Here is a 19,720-nt window from a genome sequence, read left to right as displayed (position 1 = left end):
TACACACTGTAGGTATTTAATCTTTTTTCTTTATTGCAAAGAATTAGATGTTTTTAAAGCAGTATTTTTTTAAGTTTTACTTTATGCATACCCTCCTTCACACCAATGCATTGACATTTTCCAAATAAGTATTCTTTGTCAAACCAGAAAATAATAATCTGGGATTTTTTTTCCAGGTCTTGACAAACAGATTGCAATGACATACTTATGCATAAACATGTAATACACAAATTATTTTTGTACCCATCAAAGAAGACTTTTTTATTCCGTTTCTAAAGCTGAATCTATGTAAGATAATCTAATATTCTACTTAGGAGTTGGTCATGTTATATAATCTAATACCAAAAATAACCATATCACTGCCAACCAGGTGATTCCTCAAGAGCTTTTACCTTAATCCGTGTCTCATGTACCGTGTCGGCTCTGTGAAACAGATAACTTTCAGATACTGTTGATGTTTGATGGATTGGTGTGTAGATATGACACTTTATATGTTTTCCTTAATTTACTTTTTACAAAACGTTTCTTGTTATACACTGAGATACTAAGACAACCACAACTGCAACTACACCCATTTCTCATGCACTTTCATGCATTCAATCACCGATGCTGAGGAAGTTGTGTCTTATAGTTTTCTCAAAGAATAAAACTTTTTGACTTCTTTGCATCTGACTAAATAAGCATCATTTCCCTGAGAGATTTTTAAGGACACATATGTTCTGCAGAAGGTAACTACTGACCGAGGCACAAAAACCTTTTGGCGTGAAAGGTGTTAACTGTGCCATTGCTTAACGACTGAATCGATAGTTGCGCAATGAACAGCTAATGGGGTGCATGAGGAATGACAGTCTCTCTTTATTTACTATTTAAATCAATGTCTCCTAGGTGATGAGAGTGCACCAAATGCTCAGCTTCTGATCCCTCAGTTTCCACCCTGCCCTCTGCAGACTGAAGACAGTGAAGCATTCAAACTGCTGTCTGTCAAATCCAGCACCGTAGCAACGGATCGCTCCAGCAGCCCCCGACAGCATCCCCCATCAGAGGTGAGAGTGAGTGACGCCACATCGTCACGCAAACCTCTCGACGATCCTTTTAAGTGGCTTAAAAATAAATCCACTTGCATCCCAGCATCTTTTCGGGTGGAAATGGTGACTTGTGACTGTGATTGATCAATAGATGGAGGATGAGACAAGCTCATCACCAAGGTCCAAACCTCGCTACACAGGCCAGGTCCGCCTTTGCACTGCCCGTTACAGGTGAAAGAGACGAGCATCAAAATATTTTTGGGGTTTTCAGGTGTGCAGACTTGGCACCTCACTCACTAAACTCAACATATTCTTGTGTCTTTTCTCTGCTAAGTTATAACCCTTATGATGGACCGAATGAACATCCAGAAGCAGAGCTCCCTCTTGTGGCTGGAAAATATCTATACGTGTATGGAGACATGGACGATGATGGCTTTTATGAAGGTGAGAGGGATTTTTAAGCTGTTTTCGATGTTGGCTGTGAGCGAAAATATTATATACACATTGCATAAAATAATTGACAAAACAATAAGTGCATGTTATTAAATTCAGAACTTCATATACAATTATTTAGTAATTGGTTGAAATATATTCTAGGCTATACATACATATATATATATATATATATATATATATATATATATATATATATATATATATATATATATATATATATATATATATATATATAGATAGATAGATAAATTGTTCTGACTTCTAAAATAATGCAAATAAATACCCCTGAGGTGTCATGTAAATGTGATTTGGTGCAAACTGTCCAAACTTCTTTTCAGTTCAATTCAGAAATACCTTATTAATCCAAAAGAGAAACAACATCCTGTTTTAACTAACGTTATCCAAGCTTCTTCAAAGAGTTGTTGTAGATGCTGATGGCTGTAGACAGGAAGGATCTCCTGCAGCAGTTTGTATCACAGTGTTTCTGAAGAAGTCTCTGACTGACACTCTGCTGGATGACAGTCTAATGAAGGATGTTCAGGGTTGCCAGCTCGTTTTATGAAAAATCCTTCTTTGCACCACCGCTTTCAGTTGCTCCACTTCTTTAGCCTTCTTTGTCAGCTTGCTTACTCTTTTTCAGTTTCTGTCTCTGGTGCTGCTACCCCAACAAATGATGGTAAAGGAGATTACACTGTCCACAACAAACTCAGCATCTTGCCACAAACACTAACTTATCTAAGCTTCCTCAAGGAGTACAGACTGCTCTGTTCCTTCTTGTAGATGACCTCATTATTCCTTCTGTTTCTCTTGAAAATCTAGAATCACCTCTTTTGTTTTGGTCACATTCAAGATATAAGAGGTTTATTTTCACACCATGCCAGAAAAATCTTCCACTAGTTCTCTCTATTTGACTTCTTGTCCATCTCTGAAACACCCGACAACTGTCATCAGAGTACTCCTCCAGATGAAACGTGTCCTCTTTCTTTTCATGCTGAACTGAGACAGACTCATATAAGTGAAATTGCTGCCAAAATCTAAAGAAAAACACTGAAAGACCTTTTGAAAAACACCTGCCTTCTTTGTAGCAAAGTAGAAAAAGAGAACTCTTCGTGCAAGTACGTATATCACATTTACAATGCAATTAATTTCCTTTGTTATAATTAATTAACTTTGTTGTACAAGGCACAAGGAGAACAATACAACACTGTCCGACCTTAATATAAAATAACTGTAATGCTGATGAAGTCATTTCTGTAAGCACTGGTGCAAAGGCGTCTCCTGCTCCTACACGGCAGTTTGCATGACTTGTCACCCTCATACTAAAAATGTCCATCATCTGCCTTCTGGCCGTGTTCATTCTTTGACCTCTGCTTTGTCAGCGCCGGATGTCACCATGGACAACTTTCTTGCATACTTTCTCACAGCTGCCGACTGGAGTGACTCTCTTTCTAATCTCTGTAGAATCATGGAGGTTTCTCCGTCAGAGACAGTCCTAATCCCCCCAGCTACCAATAGTGCAGCCGACGCAGACTTGTCGTAGTCACGGTGGGACTCATCTGCAGTGATTCATTAGCCGTGGGCGGTCGGATCGCACGACATTGTGGAGGAGCTCTGTATTTACAACACAGAAGGGAGACTTGGGCCTCAGACCAAGCTGTTGACAAGATGGGACCTTGGCCCCTTTTAGTATGATGACGAATCCAACGGGGCGTGGCTTAATCATCAACGCACACAAGGAAAACGCACAGACTCACGTACACATGAGCATACAGATGCAAATGGTCTTAAGGTTTCCCAGGCAGGGATTGAAGGAACATGATGAGCTTGACTGAACTGAAGCATATCATCTACAAGTGAAAAAATAGAAACCTATTCATATTTTCCTTAAGTGGGCAGGTCATGCATGGAATAATGGGATGCTCCTGAAAATGTTTTAAAAGTTCAATCCAATTCAATTTTAGTTTCTATACATAATAAAGAGTACTTAGAGCTCATCGCTAAAGATGTATCATCAAAATACCAGTGGTATTCTAATTTATGACATGCCATTTTTTGAGTAAAACATAATTGCTTTTTTTCTTAGTTGTTTTTCCTGTTAGATTGCTTTATTATCTTGTAAGAGATTCCACTTATCTACTACCAGAAACAAAAATACTTGCTTGAATATAAACAAGTTACCTCTAAATTTGCATTAGATGTAAGAGTAATTTTGATCTTAAAAAGCAATTCTTTTAACCATTTTTCTCCTTTCTGCGTGACAGGGGAGTTGCTGGACGGTCAAAGAGGACTTGTTCCTTCCAACTTTGTGGAATTTGTCCAGGATAAAGAAAAACTAATCGGAGAGGGAGGGGAAGACTTAGGCCCTCTGGAACACACTTCCCTGGCCCTGATGACCGTGGATGGAGGTGCCTCCCAGGATCTCATGCTAGGCTCAAGCAATTCCCTCGTTCCATGCAGCAATGGGACAGGGGGGACGTTAGATCCTGAGGACTTAGCTGAGGATGTTGTGCCTTACCCCCGTAAGATAACCCTCATCAAGCAGCTGGCACGTAGTGTTATTGTGGCATGGGAGCCTCCAGTAGTGCCTTTGGGCTGGGGGAACATCTCTGGCTACAACGTGTTAGTCGATGGGGAGCTTCGTGCCAGTATACCGTACACCGGCCGGACCAAGTGCTTGCTGGAAAAGCTGGACTTGGACAGCTGCATTTATCGTGTCTCCGTGCAGAGCGTCACCGACCGCGGCCTGTCGGACGAGCTCCGTTGCACCGTGCTGGTGGGAGCCAATGTGGTGGTGGCGCCGTGCGGCATGCGGGTGGATGACATCCAGCGGGACACTGCCGAGCTCTCCTGGCTGCCTAGCAACAGTAACTACAGTCACACTGTGTACTTAGATGGGGCGGAGCATGCTGTGGTAAAGCCTGGAAGGTACAGACTACGGTTCCACAACCTGAATCCCCTAACGGTGTATAAGGTCCAAGTGGTGGCACTTCCCCATCAGGTGCCATGGCAACTGCCTCTGGAGCAGAGGGAGAGGAAAGAAGCCGGAGTGGAGTTTTGCACTCAGGCAGCAGGTCAGTGATGTTTTTGTGTTTGTTTTAAATGCAACGAGCAAACCGTATCCCCAGTGCTTTGCACAAAAACATTATAGCCACTTGAAACTAGACCACATTCTGTCACATTACAACAACAACAAAAATCTAAAAGTACTTTCTTAGGAATTTAAGTTATAGAGCAACATAAAGTGGTTCATAATTAAGAAGAAGTAAAATTACTCATGGTTTTATGTTTTTTTTTAATCCAATGAATCAGTACATGGTAGAGCTATCTTTTACTGCAATTTAAACCAGTGAGTCTTTTCAGATGTGTCTCTACCAGCTTTACAAATCTAGAGACAAAAGGTTGCTCTCCACCACAGTCTAAAGTGTTTTGAAGCCTGTAACAGGTTTTCTCCTAGGATTTCCCTGTATTTAGCTCCATCCTCAGTCTGCAGGAAAGCATTCCTACAGCATCATGTTTCCATCGCCATGGAGATGGTGCGCTCAGGGTGATGTGTAGTGTTGGTTATCCGCCACAAATAGCCTTCTCCATGTGGGCAAACAAGCTAAATATTGTGTCATCAGAACCCCGGTGTTCACATTTGCTTCTCAAGATTGGTGGCAAATCTGGTATCTGATTCGTTTGGTGTATTTCATCAGTATTCAGGATTCTGTTTGTTTGTTCACTAATGTCTGACACACCTCTTATTTCTCTTGTTACCTAACCTCTTATCCACAGAACATCTGCACTTATACTGAGATAAATGACATACAGTTTGACTTGTAGAGACTTCTAAAGTAATTTAGTTCGTGGAATCTGAGCAAGGAGGACTAAAAGCACATGCACTACAATTTATTTTTTAGATTTTTTTCCCCTCCACTTAACACTTATGTGTCACTTTATGTTGGTCTATCACATTCCAATGCGATAAAATAAATTAGATTTTGAAGGATACGAGTATTTATACGAGACTGTATAAATAAGTAATAGTGACCAGAGGTTTCTTTTACATTGTTTTTACAAGCATTGTATCAAAATTAGGTTTTAAAGTCTGCTAATTTTTTTTAATTTATGAATGTAAACTCTCAGTGCAACATCAGTTCATCTTTAAATCTGTGTCCTGTGCTGTGGAGGAACACGGTCCCTCATTTTGATGTGCTATTTTCTGTGTATTGTATTCCATCTAGGCCCAACACCATATTGCAGAACAGGTCAGAGATTGAGCATCAGTGCTTGGCTGGTTTTCACATGTTTCTCCCTGAGCCACTCAACAAAATATCTCATTTATACTTTTAATAATCTTTTAATAATTTTGGTGAAAGGATAATTGTTACATGTTCACTCAAAGCATGCGGGTAATGTTGCATTTGTTTCTTGTTCTGGAAGTATGTTCCAATAAATTGACTTGAATGATTTTTTTTTTTATTTTTTCCCAAAATTTTAACACAATTTGTTATTTGCAATCAAATTCATTTGTAATTTTGCCCATTGTTCACACAGAGTACATTAGCCATTAGAGAGAAGTTGAACAGCACATGATACCGTTAATGTGGTTCATGTTTTCATCCTTATAAATTTCATTGAAAAGAACGAAACAGCACAATTTAAACCAGAGTCCTTTGACTGCTGCCTTTTTGCTTTAATGATTGATTTTTTTTTAAGGATCTACATGTCTGATTCACAGTTTTGCTAAAGGGAAAAACAAAAACAGACCTTGACTTAGTTTCTTGCTATTGTGTGCTACATGTGGGGAAGACTGAATGGAAGCCCAGATTGATTCATTTATTTATGTAGCAGCTTTGTTTTAATTTAATTTATTTTGTTTAATTTATTTAGTTAATGGTAAATAAGTTTTAGTGTACAAAAGTGTAAAAAAATATCTTGCTTCTTAAGAAATAATGTTAGTATATGATAGTATATTACATTAGTATCTTATAATAATATTATAGTAATAGTACATTTAACTACTAAAATGTCATTAGACTTGAAAAATAGTCAAATATCTTTTTTTTCAATTAAACAGCTTTGGTACATTAGACATACCTTTTCTGCTTTTATTTAATTATTATAAGACAAAAATTGTCACATTAAAGCTTGGAAAGTTTTAAACAGAGTTATTATTACACATATTTGACTCCAGTCCAAATCGATGCTAAAGCAAAATCACCAATCTTCATAACAGCCCCTGTCAGATCGTAGCAAACCTACTGCCACCCAAATTCTGCTGGAAAACTAAATGACCTCAACAACACAGTGCCGTTATTATCTCTTCCTATAAGTCACCCTGAGTATTTGCATGTGTCTTCACAAAGTATTGATGGGTTGTTCTGCAACTATTGCAACTATTGCATAGCTTTATTGGCCTTTGTGATTGAGGTAATGAATTAAAAAATTAAAATCCCTTTTACAATAATTCCTGCACTTCTGTCACTTCCTCATTTATAGTCATACATTCCTCTGCATGGTTGTTATCTACGCTTATTTATGCATTGGAGGAATGCTTCACACCCCCCCCCGTTTGCATACTCTCTATAGCAGGCTAGTAAGTAATTGGTGGAGGATATCTTCATGCCCTTGCTTCCTCACCTGTCAGGTCCCCCGATGCCCCCGCAGGATGTCCAGGTGCTCTGTGGGCAGGCTCCAGGGGTTCTGCAAGTCCGCTGGAAGCCTCCCATCCTCTCTCCAACAGGCACATCTAATGGGGCAAATGTCGTTGGCTATGCAGTCTGCACTAAAGGACAAAGGGTGAGTGTGCACGTTTAAGTAATGATGACGTAGGCTATGTCTCTAAATTAGCTGACAGAATTATGAATGATGGTGAGGAGTTGATCTAAATTTCAAGGCATGTATCAAAATTTTGATACAACCTCGTATGTGCCTCCAACAGATGGAGGATTTAAAATATTTTAATATATTTGAAGGATAATAACATCTTCCTTAAATTACAGATAAAATGCTCGTTGACTGTGTGATTTTTTTTTTTTTCTTAAATATCTTTGGCGCACAAAGCAATGCAACCTGCTTGTGATTGCTGTTCAGAGCACGAGTTGCTTACTGGGACATGTAAATGTCTTAGAAAGGTCTCTTAGCCCCTCTGGTGACAGCCAATGTAAATCAAAACATCACATCTAAAAGGTTAAATCGGCGCAGCACGGATTCTGAGCTGCTCACTATAAGTCTGAAAATTAAATTTGGTATTTAAAATCCTGGGAAATATAGTTTTTGACCTTTCATTAAGTTTTTGGTTTATCAACACTTGTTGAGGTGTAATCTGATTTTGAGCTGTTAATAATGGCATGACTGGCTACAGTAAAAAAAAAAAAAGAAAAAAAAAGAAAATATCAATGGGACTGAAGTGTTTTGGAGGCCTTTTTAAAAGCTGTTGGTAAAATCATGAATGTTTTCTGCTGTAAAGTGACAAAAGAATATATGTTTTTGTTCTTCACTCCAGATAGCTGAGGTGCTGTTTCCAATGGCAGATTATGTCACTATTGATCTGACAAGGATTCAATGCCTGGAGGCCAGAGAAGTCATTGTTAAGACACTGTCAGTCCAGGGAGAATCCCAGGACTCCCAAGTCGCCGTCATTCCAAACAACCTGCTTGTGCCTCTACCCGCCCTACCCCTGCCGCCCCCAATGCACCCTCACGCGGGCCCTCTTCCTCACCCTCATCCTCAGCCTCACCTCCCATCTCCTCACCTTCCTCACCCCACACCCCAACTTCCGCCTCCGCCTCATGGGCAACCTCATCCTCCGCATCCACAAACCCATCCCAGACTTCCTCACCCGGGCGGAACTCCACACCCACAACCACAGCCCTTACACCTGCAGCCTCGCCCTCTCCACCAGGGTCCCAGGCCCCAGCACCAACTGCCTCTGCTGCCCCACCCTCAGCCCTACCCTATACCTCAGAGACCAGTAAGTGCCAGAGACCTGGATGCCAAAGAGCACACAGCCCACCATGGAGGAGCTATTCCGCCTGGCCAGCCCGGCTGGGACCCAAGTCGATCACCTTTGCAGCCTCCTGTGCCCATGCAAGGCCACACGCTGGAGGCCCCTCCCCCTGTGCATTTGCGTTCCCCCTCCCCTCAGAGGATTCTTCCTCAGCCCCAAGGCATGCTGATCCCAGACACCGTGGCCAAAGCTATCGCTCGAGAAGCAGCACAGAGGGTGGCAGCAGAAAGTGGCAAGGTCTGGGAAGAGCACCACACAAATGTTACACAAAATATTGTAGTAAGTTTTGCTTAGTGAAACTACACTTTGTTGTTTATCTTTTGGAGGTTTTAGTTTAATTGTGGTTTATAGTAAAATGTCAAGAAAACAAGTTAAAATAGAATCACTTTCCTTTTTTCCTCATTGTTTTTAGGGAGACAGAAGGGTGGGGAGATTTGGAGAGCAGGGTCATTCATTTCACCAGCATCCCTCTGATGAGGAAGAGGAAGATGAGGAGGGATTTGCGCGAGGACGTCGGAGAGGACCCTCAGTTGATGAGTTTCTCAGAGGCTCTGAGTTGGGGAGGCCGGTAAGAACCCATAGAAAGTAGAACCCACCCCTTCTACGAACACAAATGTTTTTTTTTTTTTTTTTTTTTTTTTTTTCGTGGGAAACGTCCTAAATGTGTCAGGATGTGTGTGTGTCGTGTGTGCATGTACATCCGATTGGCTGCATGTCTGCACTCCTCCGCCCATGTCTCTGTGCGTGCTTAGGTACGTCTGTGGACTTAAACAACTGCGTCTGTGTGTTTGTGTCTTTGTGACAACCACAAGCCTCACTATAGTCACAATGAAGATTATCACAGCGAGAGCAGCCGGGGCTCTGACCTGTCTGACATCATGGAGGAGGATGAGGAGGAGCTGTTCTCTGAGATGCAGCTGGAAGAGGGACGACGACGCAACTCGCACAACACACCCAAGGTGCAGGTCTTTGCACTCACTGAAATCCTAGAGTCAAGCATCGTTGTTCATTATAATGTAGTGAACTGCACAGGCACAGATACCTTAAACGACTGCTGCCTCGGCTTGCCTTTTACTGTGTGTTGTTGGTGCGTGTGCTTAAGATGTGTATATGAAGACAAACTTTGAGCCCGCTGAACATGTATGCACCAGATGGTTTGTTTTCAAATTGATCTGGGTGGCTCTGTGTGAAAACCTTTTGCAGGAACTTTTAATTTTTCCCTTTGCATTCGGATTAGTAAGGATTGCAAAGAAAACGAACAAGTGAATAGCAGAGATCAAAGAGTAAAGCATGTCTAAAAAAGCACCTTAACTGCAGCACCTTCCATCTTAAAGTCATTCAAGGTAAAGGTAATCTTTCCCCTGATATCTGTTTTCGGCCATTTAACTGATTCGACTGTAGAAATGGGTAAGTTAATTTGCAGTTCCTTTTGCAGCAATTACTTGCTGCCTAACTTGGAAAGTTTCATAATATGAAAAAAGCAACAATTACTATAAAATAACTTATTGTACATTTGTAATTAATCATTTTTGAAATATCAGTAAATTATAAACCTTTAAAATGAATAAATGTTTTCGGAGTGTGCCACAGCGGTATATGAAGCTTAGTACTGTGAACTGAATTTGTAATCATTGCTGGAATTTTGAATCAAGCGGCTGTGCAACATGAGAAGGAGAGAATATTGGTAGTGCAGTTTGTCATTTAGGAAAACTAAAGGAGTTGAAGGATTCTGAGTTCAGTTAACAAAACTAGAGAGAAAGTAATAGTCTGAGTTTTTTGATTTTCCCCTGCCACACAGAAACCGGTTTGCACTCTGACAGTCCGTTCACTCAACTGCTTCAACAACTAACTTTAATAATCCCCTCTATCCTCAGTCCAGGTGTTTTATCTTGCTCTTGCAACCTTTGCCAACCAATGAAATTACACACAGTTGTAGAATCTTATTTTAGACAACTGTTTAGCTGCATGAATTATTTCCCTCATCGGCATTGAGCTCACAGGAAATGTAACTGGAGCAGCATAGTCAAAGTTTGTCTGTCCAGGCAGAAAAACAGCTTTCTCAAATCACCATGGAAACTTTGAGAGGCCCAAACTCATGAACCACATGCCATCCTCACTAATGTCTTTGCATAATGTTTTATATGTGTGCCAAATCAAAGTTCAGGGCTAGTGTTATACCGGTATCGGCTTCCGGTCATTTTTTTTGACTTGTGATATTCCTCACCTGCTTGTGTGTGTTTGAATGTAAGTCTATGTGTCTTTGTTCCAGTGCCTGTCTGTGAGTAGTGCATGGCTTTGTTGGAATATAATGTGTTCAAATCTGTCATTTAAGCATATATATATATATATATATATATATATATATATATATATATATATATATATATATATATATATCTCAAATTGGCTCACATTCATGTGAGCTGGTCGTGAATCTCTGATATCTGTAAATTCTGCTTTGTGCCTGTATATTTCAGACAAACAGTCCTGGTGGAGGCCGCCATGACCGGGACAATGGCAGGCGAATTCAGCATGGTGGATCACAACCTAAGAGGCGACCTCTAATGGTCCCATCCATTGGTTAGTATTGAAATACGGCAACAAAGAAAGATGGTTGCAGTCAGTTTACTTTTGTTGTGTGACATGAAAATGCATTTAATTCTGATTTACTAAAACTTCCTCAGGCTTTGCTCTGTCTCCAGATCATTTCTGTGTCCATGACCCATCTTCACTTCCTTTCCTTATGCAGAGTTTGATCTTTTTGTGATGTGACTTTACTGCTCTGTTCTGTCACTGCACAGATATGCAGGTTTTTCACTGATGAGGAAAAGATTTTAGATTTCCAAACAGTATCTTGGAAAAGTGACGTGAACAAGTAAATTAAAATGTTCCTCTTTTTGACATGTTACAAGGACAAATTTCGGTGTATTTTTACACGATAGACCAGCACAAAGTCGGGCATTTGCAAAATGGAACTAAAATGAAAGTAAAACATGCTTTTCTTAATTTACAGACTTTTGGGGTACACCTCTGCTAGCTACATACATATAAAGGGACAGATTTTTTTTTACCCAGTCCTCTAAATTTTCTAAATTCCTGTTTATAAAGATTCTTGTAGATTTTTTTTTTCATTAGGACCGTTATAGAGCTAGATAAGTATGAAAACAGTAATTTCTAGACCAGACAAACCTGAGCAGAACTCTTCAATACTAAATGCAGATCTTTTTAAATAGTTCATATTTCTGTGGCTCCTCTAGTCCTTGGGGGCCAGTTTGCTGCAACCTTTGGATGTGTCCCAAGACCAACATGCCATAACTGAATTACAGCAGGTGAACAGTACCTCCACTAGTTACGTGATGGAGGTATGCAGGTGCAGGGACACACCGAAAAGCTGCAGGACAAAAGTCCACTGGACTCTAGTTGTAATAAACCAATGGCTTTCTAGTTTTCACAGAGAATATTATTAAAATTTCACCCTGTCTTGTTTTATTGATCCCAATATTGTATTGTAAATAATCTCAACTCATGAACCAAGTGTGTTCAGCACTATGTTGATTTCCGACCACATGTTTTGTTCGGTTTTAGTCTTATCTGACGAGAGCACCTTCCACATGTTTGCTGTACACCCTCCGTGTTTTTCGTCACAGTATAAGAACAGCACTTCTTATCGCTTTCTGGAGAAATCGCTTTTTCCTTTTAATCCTTTCCACCAAGTACCAAATTGTGGAGTGCACAACTAATAACTGTCCAGTGAAATTGATTGTTCCACCTGAGCTGTAAATCTCAGCAGTTCCTCCAGATTTTCTTCTGTGGTTAATGCTCTCCTTGTTTTTTATAGCCTAACCCTGCTTTAAACTTTTTCATATCTTTATCTCTGATCTGTATCTTCATAATGCTGTTTGCTCTGCAACAGAACAGAAATGCTGCCTTTATAATGAAATTAGATTAAACACAAGTACACCTCTACCTTATTTAGGGATACCAGATTAAATTGGGCTGAGATTTAATCTGGTATCCCTAAATAACATTAAAATAAATAATTAAAACCATATTTTCTTCCCTTACTCTGCTCTGCTTTGTGTTGGTCTATTCCAGTAAATACACTAAAGTTTACGTAAGGTGAAATGTGACAAGGCTTCTGCACAAGGCTGTACTTGCTAATTTGTATTTCTTCCAACTTTTAGCGGCAGAGCTATTGCTAACATTTTAGAAGGAGAAAAAGTTTGTAATTGCTTTATAACCACATCATCTTCAACTGGTATTTCTCATAGAAGTAACCTCTGAGAATAACAATGAGGGAAACCCCTCCCCCATCAACGAAGATGTTAACTATGGCAGAGTAGCTCGACACAAGGCGTGGTCATCCCGCAGGCACACGGGCGGCATCAGGTGTCCCCATGGTATGTGCCTGCAGAGCTGTTTCTACCTCCAAAGCATGGCAGCAAAGATGGCCACCGGCACTCTGCAAATATAGAGACGTAGCTGTGGACACTTGCAACTGCCTGTTTGTTTGTCTTAAGGGATAATGGTTACAATAATGCTTTACATTAGAACCGCATGACTGCACTGCAATGGAATGGAGTGGTGGACACACCAGCAGGACCAAAGGTCTGCAATAGGAGTTTCCACAACTGCAATGATAAATGATTGATTGATTGATTGTTTAGGGAATGTCATGCACACCCTTCCCTTTTCTGATACAATCACATCCTGTACACTTGCAATTTGGACCAATCATTCATGTTTATTTATTTGAACTCCTATTGATAATAAAATTGAAAAATAACTTGAACTATCAGTTTTATTTATTTTTTTTTTTAGTACAAAAATCTGTCACCATTAAGTCAAGAAAATATCAACCAAAAAGATGTGAAGGAATTTCAACTGAACTCATGTTGAAAGCCATTGAAAAAAAAAAAAAAAAAAGTAAGTTTTAAAGGCTTGGTTCTCCTTAGTGGCTGGCAATAAACTGACTATATTGATAAAGTCAGACAAATAAGTCAGGCAATGTGTGGGGAAACCATTTTGTGTTTTTTTTTTTTACAAGATAGAGAGGAGAAGCAACCTGTGAACTTAGTTTTGAATATTTAATGCTGGCACCAGATCATATTTGCATTCTTAAACAGCTCTTAAACAGAACTGCAAATACATTTTGTACATTAACATAGTGCTAGTAGAGAGATTTTTGTTGTTGTTGTTGTTTCTTAGTTTGTAATTTGTAATGTAGCACAATGCTTAAAGGAATCTTATGTTTAGTTAATGACAATGTTTTGAAAATACTATGATTTTTTTCTGTGTAAATCATTCAGTTCTAGTCGAAAAGCATTCAAAAATGAGAAAGTATCCTATGTAAACAGATCTTAAAAATCAGTATGAATATGGACAGGTAGCCATTGCAAATCTGCTGCCTTTGTGATGATGACATATCGTTTTCCTAGACACACTTCATCATTCTATATTAGAAAGTTAGCAAGTGGTAAATAGATGGATGTTCAAAATCAAATTGTGGAGAATTGTAGATTTATATTTTGATTGAAGTTCTAGTTTTTTTATTTATTTTTTTTTATTTTTCATAGAGGATTATAGCTTTGCTATAATGCATGGCAACTGCAACTGCCTCTCTAATCAAAACTTTGGTGGAAGAATGGGAAAGCAAAAGAGCCAAGGGTGTCAATGGTATGATCTCCAAACAAAATAAAATAAAAGAAAAAAAGAAAAAAGTCCACATGAACAAGTCCTTTGTATCTTGCAGATATTTAAGCTTAAGCAACAATAGACACCATGTCATATTCAGTTTAAAATATAAAGAAAATAGAGAAATGAAAAATACATTTTCCTGAATATTGATTTCAAAAGAGGCAAATGGAATGAATTAAAAAGAAAAAGCACACTACTCAAATACACCACATCAAATTGAGAATAATATTCTGGTCAATGATACAGAAAAAAGACTTCTTTGATAAATAAAATACAAAATCTACCAGTTTAAATACAGTCTTCCTTTCCACATTACTAATGCTGTTATTAGCTCATTACTTTTATAAAACCAAGTTGTACTTCCAGCTTCTACGCTATTTAAGTTAGCATCCATCAGCACATTTCACATAATTGCTTTGCTACCTATTTATGTTGATTCATTTAAAAATGCATGTCAAAGTCTTGTGCCTTGCCGTCTCATTTCCACAAATCACATAACATGTTTCATCTGTTTTACTGCACACTCGATTCCTAGCACACTGAAAGCTGACACACCTACTCAAAACCACACGCAGTTTTCATGTGTTGATTGTTTTTGTGAACGCATGTGTGTGTTTGTGCCATGAGAATTTTAATAAATAGCTAGTCATAGCTATTTCCTGCATGTTTACAGGCACAAATATGGCAAGATAAGAGAGAATAAATCTGTCATGCAGTGCACAATCTAATGATTAAGAATGATAAAGATGTGGAATTTACTCATCAGTTTCTGTGTACTGGGCCATGGCTTAGATATACCATAAACATGCTCATCTTAACAAATTAAATACAGATAGCAAATCAATTATTACATGTAACCTGTTGCTCAGAAATCTGCTCCATTTGTGGCCAAGTCTCACAAACACTTCATGTCTGTATCTATGTTCTGGTCACTTTTATTTTATTTTAGTTTGGCTGTGTAAAGATTTTTATTTTTATTTTTTTTGACTTTTGCCTTTTTTTTTTTTGTTTGTGTTTAAGACGGCTACAGGAATCGGGACCAACGCTCTCCAACGTACTATGACGAGTCAGAGCCTGAGGAACCTTTTCGGATATTTGTGGCGCTCTTTGACTACGATCCTCTGTCTATGTCCCCCAACCCAGATGCTGCAGATGAGGAGCTACCATTCAAAGAAGGGCAGATAATTAAGGTGGGGATGTTCACTGCTAGATTGCATTTAGCACCCTGCTTTCCAACTGTCATTATAATAGCATTTAAAGTGAAGTTCTAATAGCTGACTGTTGTACTCTGTCACAAATTACTCAATGTGCCCCGAATACACACAAACTGTTCAGTGAGGCTTTGAACATTCCTGTTTCCCTCCTGTATCTGTCAGGTTTATGGTGATAAGGACACAGATGGGTTTTACAGAGGAGCAATAAGGGGCAGGATGGGGCTTCTCCCCTGTAACATGGTGTCCGAGATACGAGCGGACGATGAGGAGACCATGGACCAGCTCATCAAGCAGGGCTTTCTGCCTCTCAGCACCCCAGTGGACAAAATAGGTACTGCAGAAGCACGCTTACTATGAGTACAGAGAAAATGTGCACTTTGAAAAGTTGAAAGGACATTTTTTGGTATTGAGCAAATGTTAGAAACAAAAACATTGCAGAAACTGTAGTATTTCAGCAACAACAAAATAGAGTACATGTTATTTTATAAGAACTGTTATAAAATATTTTTAAAAAGTGAACACAAGCGGTTTGCAAACTTTTTGTTGTAAATTTCTTTCCGTTTATTTTCTTATTTTAGTGTTAAATTATTGTTTTTGTAATTTTTTTTATTTGTTTATTTATTTTTCCACATGCATTCATTCATTTCAGACTTATGGTTATTTAGATCTTTGTTTATTTCTATTATTTAATATTTTTTTGTCTTTTACCTCTTAATTCTTACATTATCATATTTATCAATATATGTATTATATAAGAATGTGTTCTTTTGTGCCTCCGTAGGGAAGAGTTAAAAGGTTTAATGCAATCTGCGGGATGACATTATTGTTATTCTGAGCTGTTCCATGTTGTCGCCTGCAGAGCAGAACAGACGAGGTGTCCGCCGAGATCAGGCCTCCAGGAGGATGGTGGCGCTCTACGACTACGACCCCAGAGAGAGCTCCCCTAACGTTGACGTTGAGGTAAAGCTAAATGTGGAATATGTCAATAAAGTTGAGGCCCACAATTTAAGTCGGCTTATTGTTTTTGCACATAATGCAGAATTTCCTGTTTTATATCTGTCTCCTGATAGGCTGAGCTGACCTTCTGTGCTGGTGACATCATTGCTGTTTTTGGAGACATTGATGAAGATGGGTTTTACTATGTGAGTGCCACTTATCCATGCTGAAGCTACTTAGTGATCAATTGATATGATTGATCTTTGGGACTTGGTGCGTTAGTTTACTGGAATTAGCCGTTAGAAAATGGCTGTGTGGTCAAAAATGGATGGGCTCGGTAACCTACGTGTCATCATCACCACTTTATGGACTCATTTCCAGAGTCTTGGAATGGAAATATTTAAAAAAAACAACTTTTTTAATATGTAAGCATATTTTTTTTTACGCTTCGAGGCTTTATCGTCTGAGCTAAATTACATAATTCATTACAGCTGAATAATTGCAGCTTCTCCAGGTAGATCCCATCTTGTACAAATTATCAGAGGATTTTCATCAATCAATATTGTTTGAAATCTTAAACTAGATTGCTTGACATGTTTGTGATAGAAGTATTCGCTTGGGAAGGTCTAACATAAACCAAGACTAAAGTTTAAAGTTTAAGTAATAAACATATAATTATCAAAACATTTTTTCTCTAGGAGCTTTGAAAATAAGGAGATAGCACCTGATCAAGAAAATACAATATAGTTGTACGACTCTTAGGTTGATCAGTTAGCAAAAATTGCATAAAAAAAAAATCTAAAGTCTAATTTCTATTGAAACGTTTAGGAAAATTGCTATAATTAAGTTTTTGATAGACTTTACACTCTTATAAAAGAGATTTGCTAAATGATCAACAGCCTTTTAAATATTTTTCAGAGGCTTTTCTAACTTCTCTCTTTTGTTTCTCTCGCTTTCTGTTCTCACCGTCTTCCCCCCCCAGGGTGAGCTCAATGGCCATCGTGGCTTGGTGCCCTCAAACTTCTTGGAAGAAGTGCCTGATGACGTGGAGGTCTATCTGACCGACACCCCGTCCCACTACCCCCAGGAAGAACCCGCCAACCGGCCCCCTGCTAACTCCGCTGCAGCCGTGTCGGAGGGAAAACGGGTACATCATCATCGCCGCTCTCAGCGCTAGGCCCTGTGTTCATCCATCCTCCGTCCCCTCTCCTCTTGATTTCCGTCTCTTGCTTCCTCCACCTGCAGTCTGTGTGCTGTTCATTGTGTGTGTTTGTCCATGTGGTGACAGTGGTGACTCTTTACAGACTAACAACTCCCCCACTCCCTTCACCCTTCGGAAAGGGAGCAAAATCCAGTGTTAACGCCTTTCTTAATCTCAGAGAAAGGAAGAAGCAAAGCCTGTGGACAGACCGTGGGAACCCTGCGGGTGGCTCATGCATGTAGGACTGGTTGAGGAGGACATGTAAAAAAAAAAAAAAAAAAAGGCTCAACTCATTCCTTACACAAAAAATTTGGTAACTCTTTGCACTAAAACACAAAGTCAAATTGTGGTTATTGTGTACGATTCTATTTAAAAGTGCTCAGCAACACATTGCTACCCAGTTTAAATTATTTAAGATTATTTAAGAGAAGTTTAAAAGTAAAGAAAAAGCATGTTTTTTTTTCAAACTTGATACATTTTCTAACTTTCTTGGCTCAGCTTGTGTATTTCCTCAAAGAGGCTTTGTTTCTCTTACCCACACATCAGATCTATTTTTCAACCCCGTTGACGGTGGATATGCCATGTTTGCTCTGAGCTCAAGAGAACCGCAGCACTGAGACATCCATTCTGTATTGTTACGATGAAACAATAAAAGGAAAGGACGAAAAAAAAAAAAAATTGGATATTAAAACCATTCTTGTTTGCGCTCTGTGTTCATGTGTGTTGGTGTTGTTGTTGCTTTCAGTTGTCATAGTGATGTGGGTTTTTTTCTCGATAGTGACAACGCTGCCACATCTGATTTCTTTCTTTTTTTTTTTTTGTTTTTCCTCACCCGCTTGGCAAAACAAAACAAAACAAAACAAACAAACAGAGGAAGATTGTTCATTTCACACCATATATGGCTCTGTGTGCCCTTGTACAGTAAGTTGGCAACTGGAGATGTCAGATTCGCAGCTCTAATGCAAACAGCTTGTGGGCACAGCGAAGGCTTTATTTGGCGCTACGTCCTGTTGTGACTCAGATTCATCAAAATCTGTCTCTTCACTCCAAGTTATTACTGTTGTTCTGTCAAATCCTCTGGGAATATTCAAAATTTATTGTGCAAAAAAACAAAAAAAAACAACAATTAGAAATAGCAGTTATTGCATTAGAGAAGAAGCCTTGCATCTACAGTTGTGTCCCTGGGTGTTGTAACGTAAATGATTGTCTCCTGATGGCCGATTAATGGTGGAGTTCCTTGCTTCTGTGGTGTGATGATCTTGTTTAACATTTCCTGGCTTCCTGCTGCGTCTATTCTGCACACACAAACAAAGACTAGCAACAACAACAACAACAAAGTTGAGCAAACCCAAAACAGATCAAATCTGATCAGGTTGGTCTTGGAATGAAAAGTCCAAGGCAGAGTCCAAGCCCAGATGTTTATACTTTGAACATGCTGAGAGGTGACTTGAAAGACGTTGGAGATGTAAGAAAACCCTTTAACATCTCTCAGCTAAAAGTGAGCAGTGGGGCAAGCTGTTCTCGGACTCTGGTGGATCGCCACAAGAAGCATCTCACTGAATTTGTTTCAGCCACAGGGATGTATCACTACTTAAAAGGAGAGTAGGGTGTCCGCATTTTTTCCCTCAGTTAGATCACACATATTACACATAGTTTTTTAATGTTTACTAGTAAATAAGTCTTTCTTCTACAAGGTTCTATAAGGCTAAACAGAGAAGATGATCACCTCATCAAGCAAGGAGTGTAAAATGAAACGGCATCAAGTTGGCCTTAGAGAAAGAACTCAATGGTCTGCAAAGGATCGTAAGGACATTTGTAAAGTTTTTGAAGCTATCTTACCTTAACCCTTTCATGCATAGTGGTCACTACAGTGGACAGCTATCTAAAAGCCATTTCCTTGTCCTCCTTGTGGATTTGTATGTTATAAATGCACACAGACCACTGAGGTGGACACTAATGCATCATAAAATACACCATCAACTACTGGGCATCAGTCGCAAATACAAAAAAATTATTTTTGTTAAATCCAATATGGCCAACAGAGAAAAAAGCACGCTAACTGACCGGGTCCCTCCTTCCACTCTTGCAGGTAAAAAAAATAAATATTGTGACATCAGATAACTACGGAGCCCCTAAGGGGACATGGAGGAAAAAAAAAAGGAAAGAAATCCCGACTTATTATCGCGAGATCCCGAGAAAC

At 39.2% G+C, this 19,720-nt stretch overlaps 1 protein-coding gene across 14 annotated transcripts in view; it reads left to right on the top strand.

Moving 5' to 3' along the window:
* LOC106946684 (RIMS-binding protein 2) overlaps nt 1-19,720 on the top strand; it is a 72,606-nt gene that overhangs the window by 47,141 nt on the left and 5,745 nt on the right. For 4 of the 14 annotated variants that reach the window (XM_015031244.1, XM_015031208.1, XM_015031272.1 and 1 more), the window contains 16 exons: nt 886-1,043; nt 1,177-1,256; nt 1,360-1,469; nt 3,743-4,552; nt 5,705-5,728; nt 7,111-7,262; nt 7,969-8,751; nt 8,885-9,040; nt 9,285-9,431; nt 10,950-11,052; nt 12,744-12,872; nt 15,190-15,359; nt 15,546-15,714; nt 16,243-16,343; nt 16,454-16,525; nt 17,302-17,466. In XM_015031244.1, the coding sequence (XP_014886730.1) occupies nt 886-1,043; nt 1,177-1,256; nt 1,360-1,469; nt 3,743-4,552; nt 5,705-5,728; nt 7,111-7,262; nt 7,969-8,751; nt 8,885-9,040; nt 9,285-9,431; nt 10,950-11,052; nt 12,744-12,872; nt 15,190-15,359; nt 15,546-15,714; nt 16,243-16,343; nt 16,454-16,525; nt 17,302-17,466 (3,329 nt within the window). Of the gene's footprint in view, nt 1-885; nt 1,044-1,176; nt 1,257-1,359; nt 1,470-3,742; nt 4,553-5,704; nt 5,729-7,110; nt 7,263-7,968; nt 8,752-8,884; nt 9,041-9,284; nt 9,432-10,949; nt 11,053-12,743; nt 12,873-15,189; nt 15,360-15,545; nt 15,715-16,242; nt 16,344-16,453; nt 16,526-17,301; nt 18,643-19,720 lie in introns of those variants that run through there. The other 10 variants (XM_015031236.1, XM_015031253.1, XM_015031319.1 and 7 more) reach the window with 10 other exon arrangements.

Source organism: Poecilia latipinna, unplaced genomic scaffold (genome assembly GCF_001443285.1).
Source record: "Poecilia latipinna isolate Pla-1442-1.1 unplaced genomic scaffold, P_latipinna-1.0 Scaffold13, whole genome shotgun sequence".
Taxonomy (NCBI): domain Eukaryota; kingdom Metazoa; phylum Chordata; class Actinopteri; order Cyprinodontiformes; family Poeciliidae; genus Poecilia; species Poecilia latipinna.
This window is presented reverse-complemented; position numbering and strand designations above follow the sequence as displayed.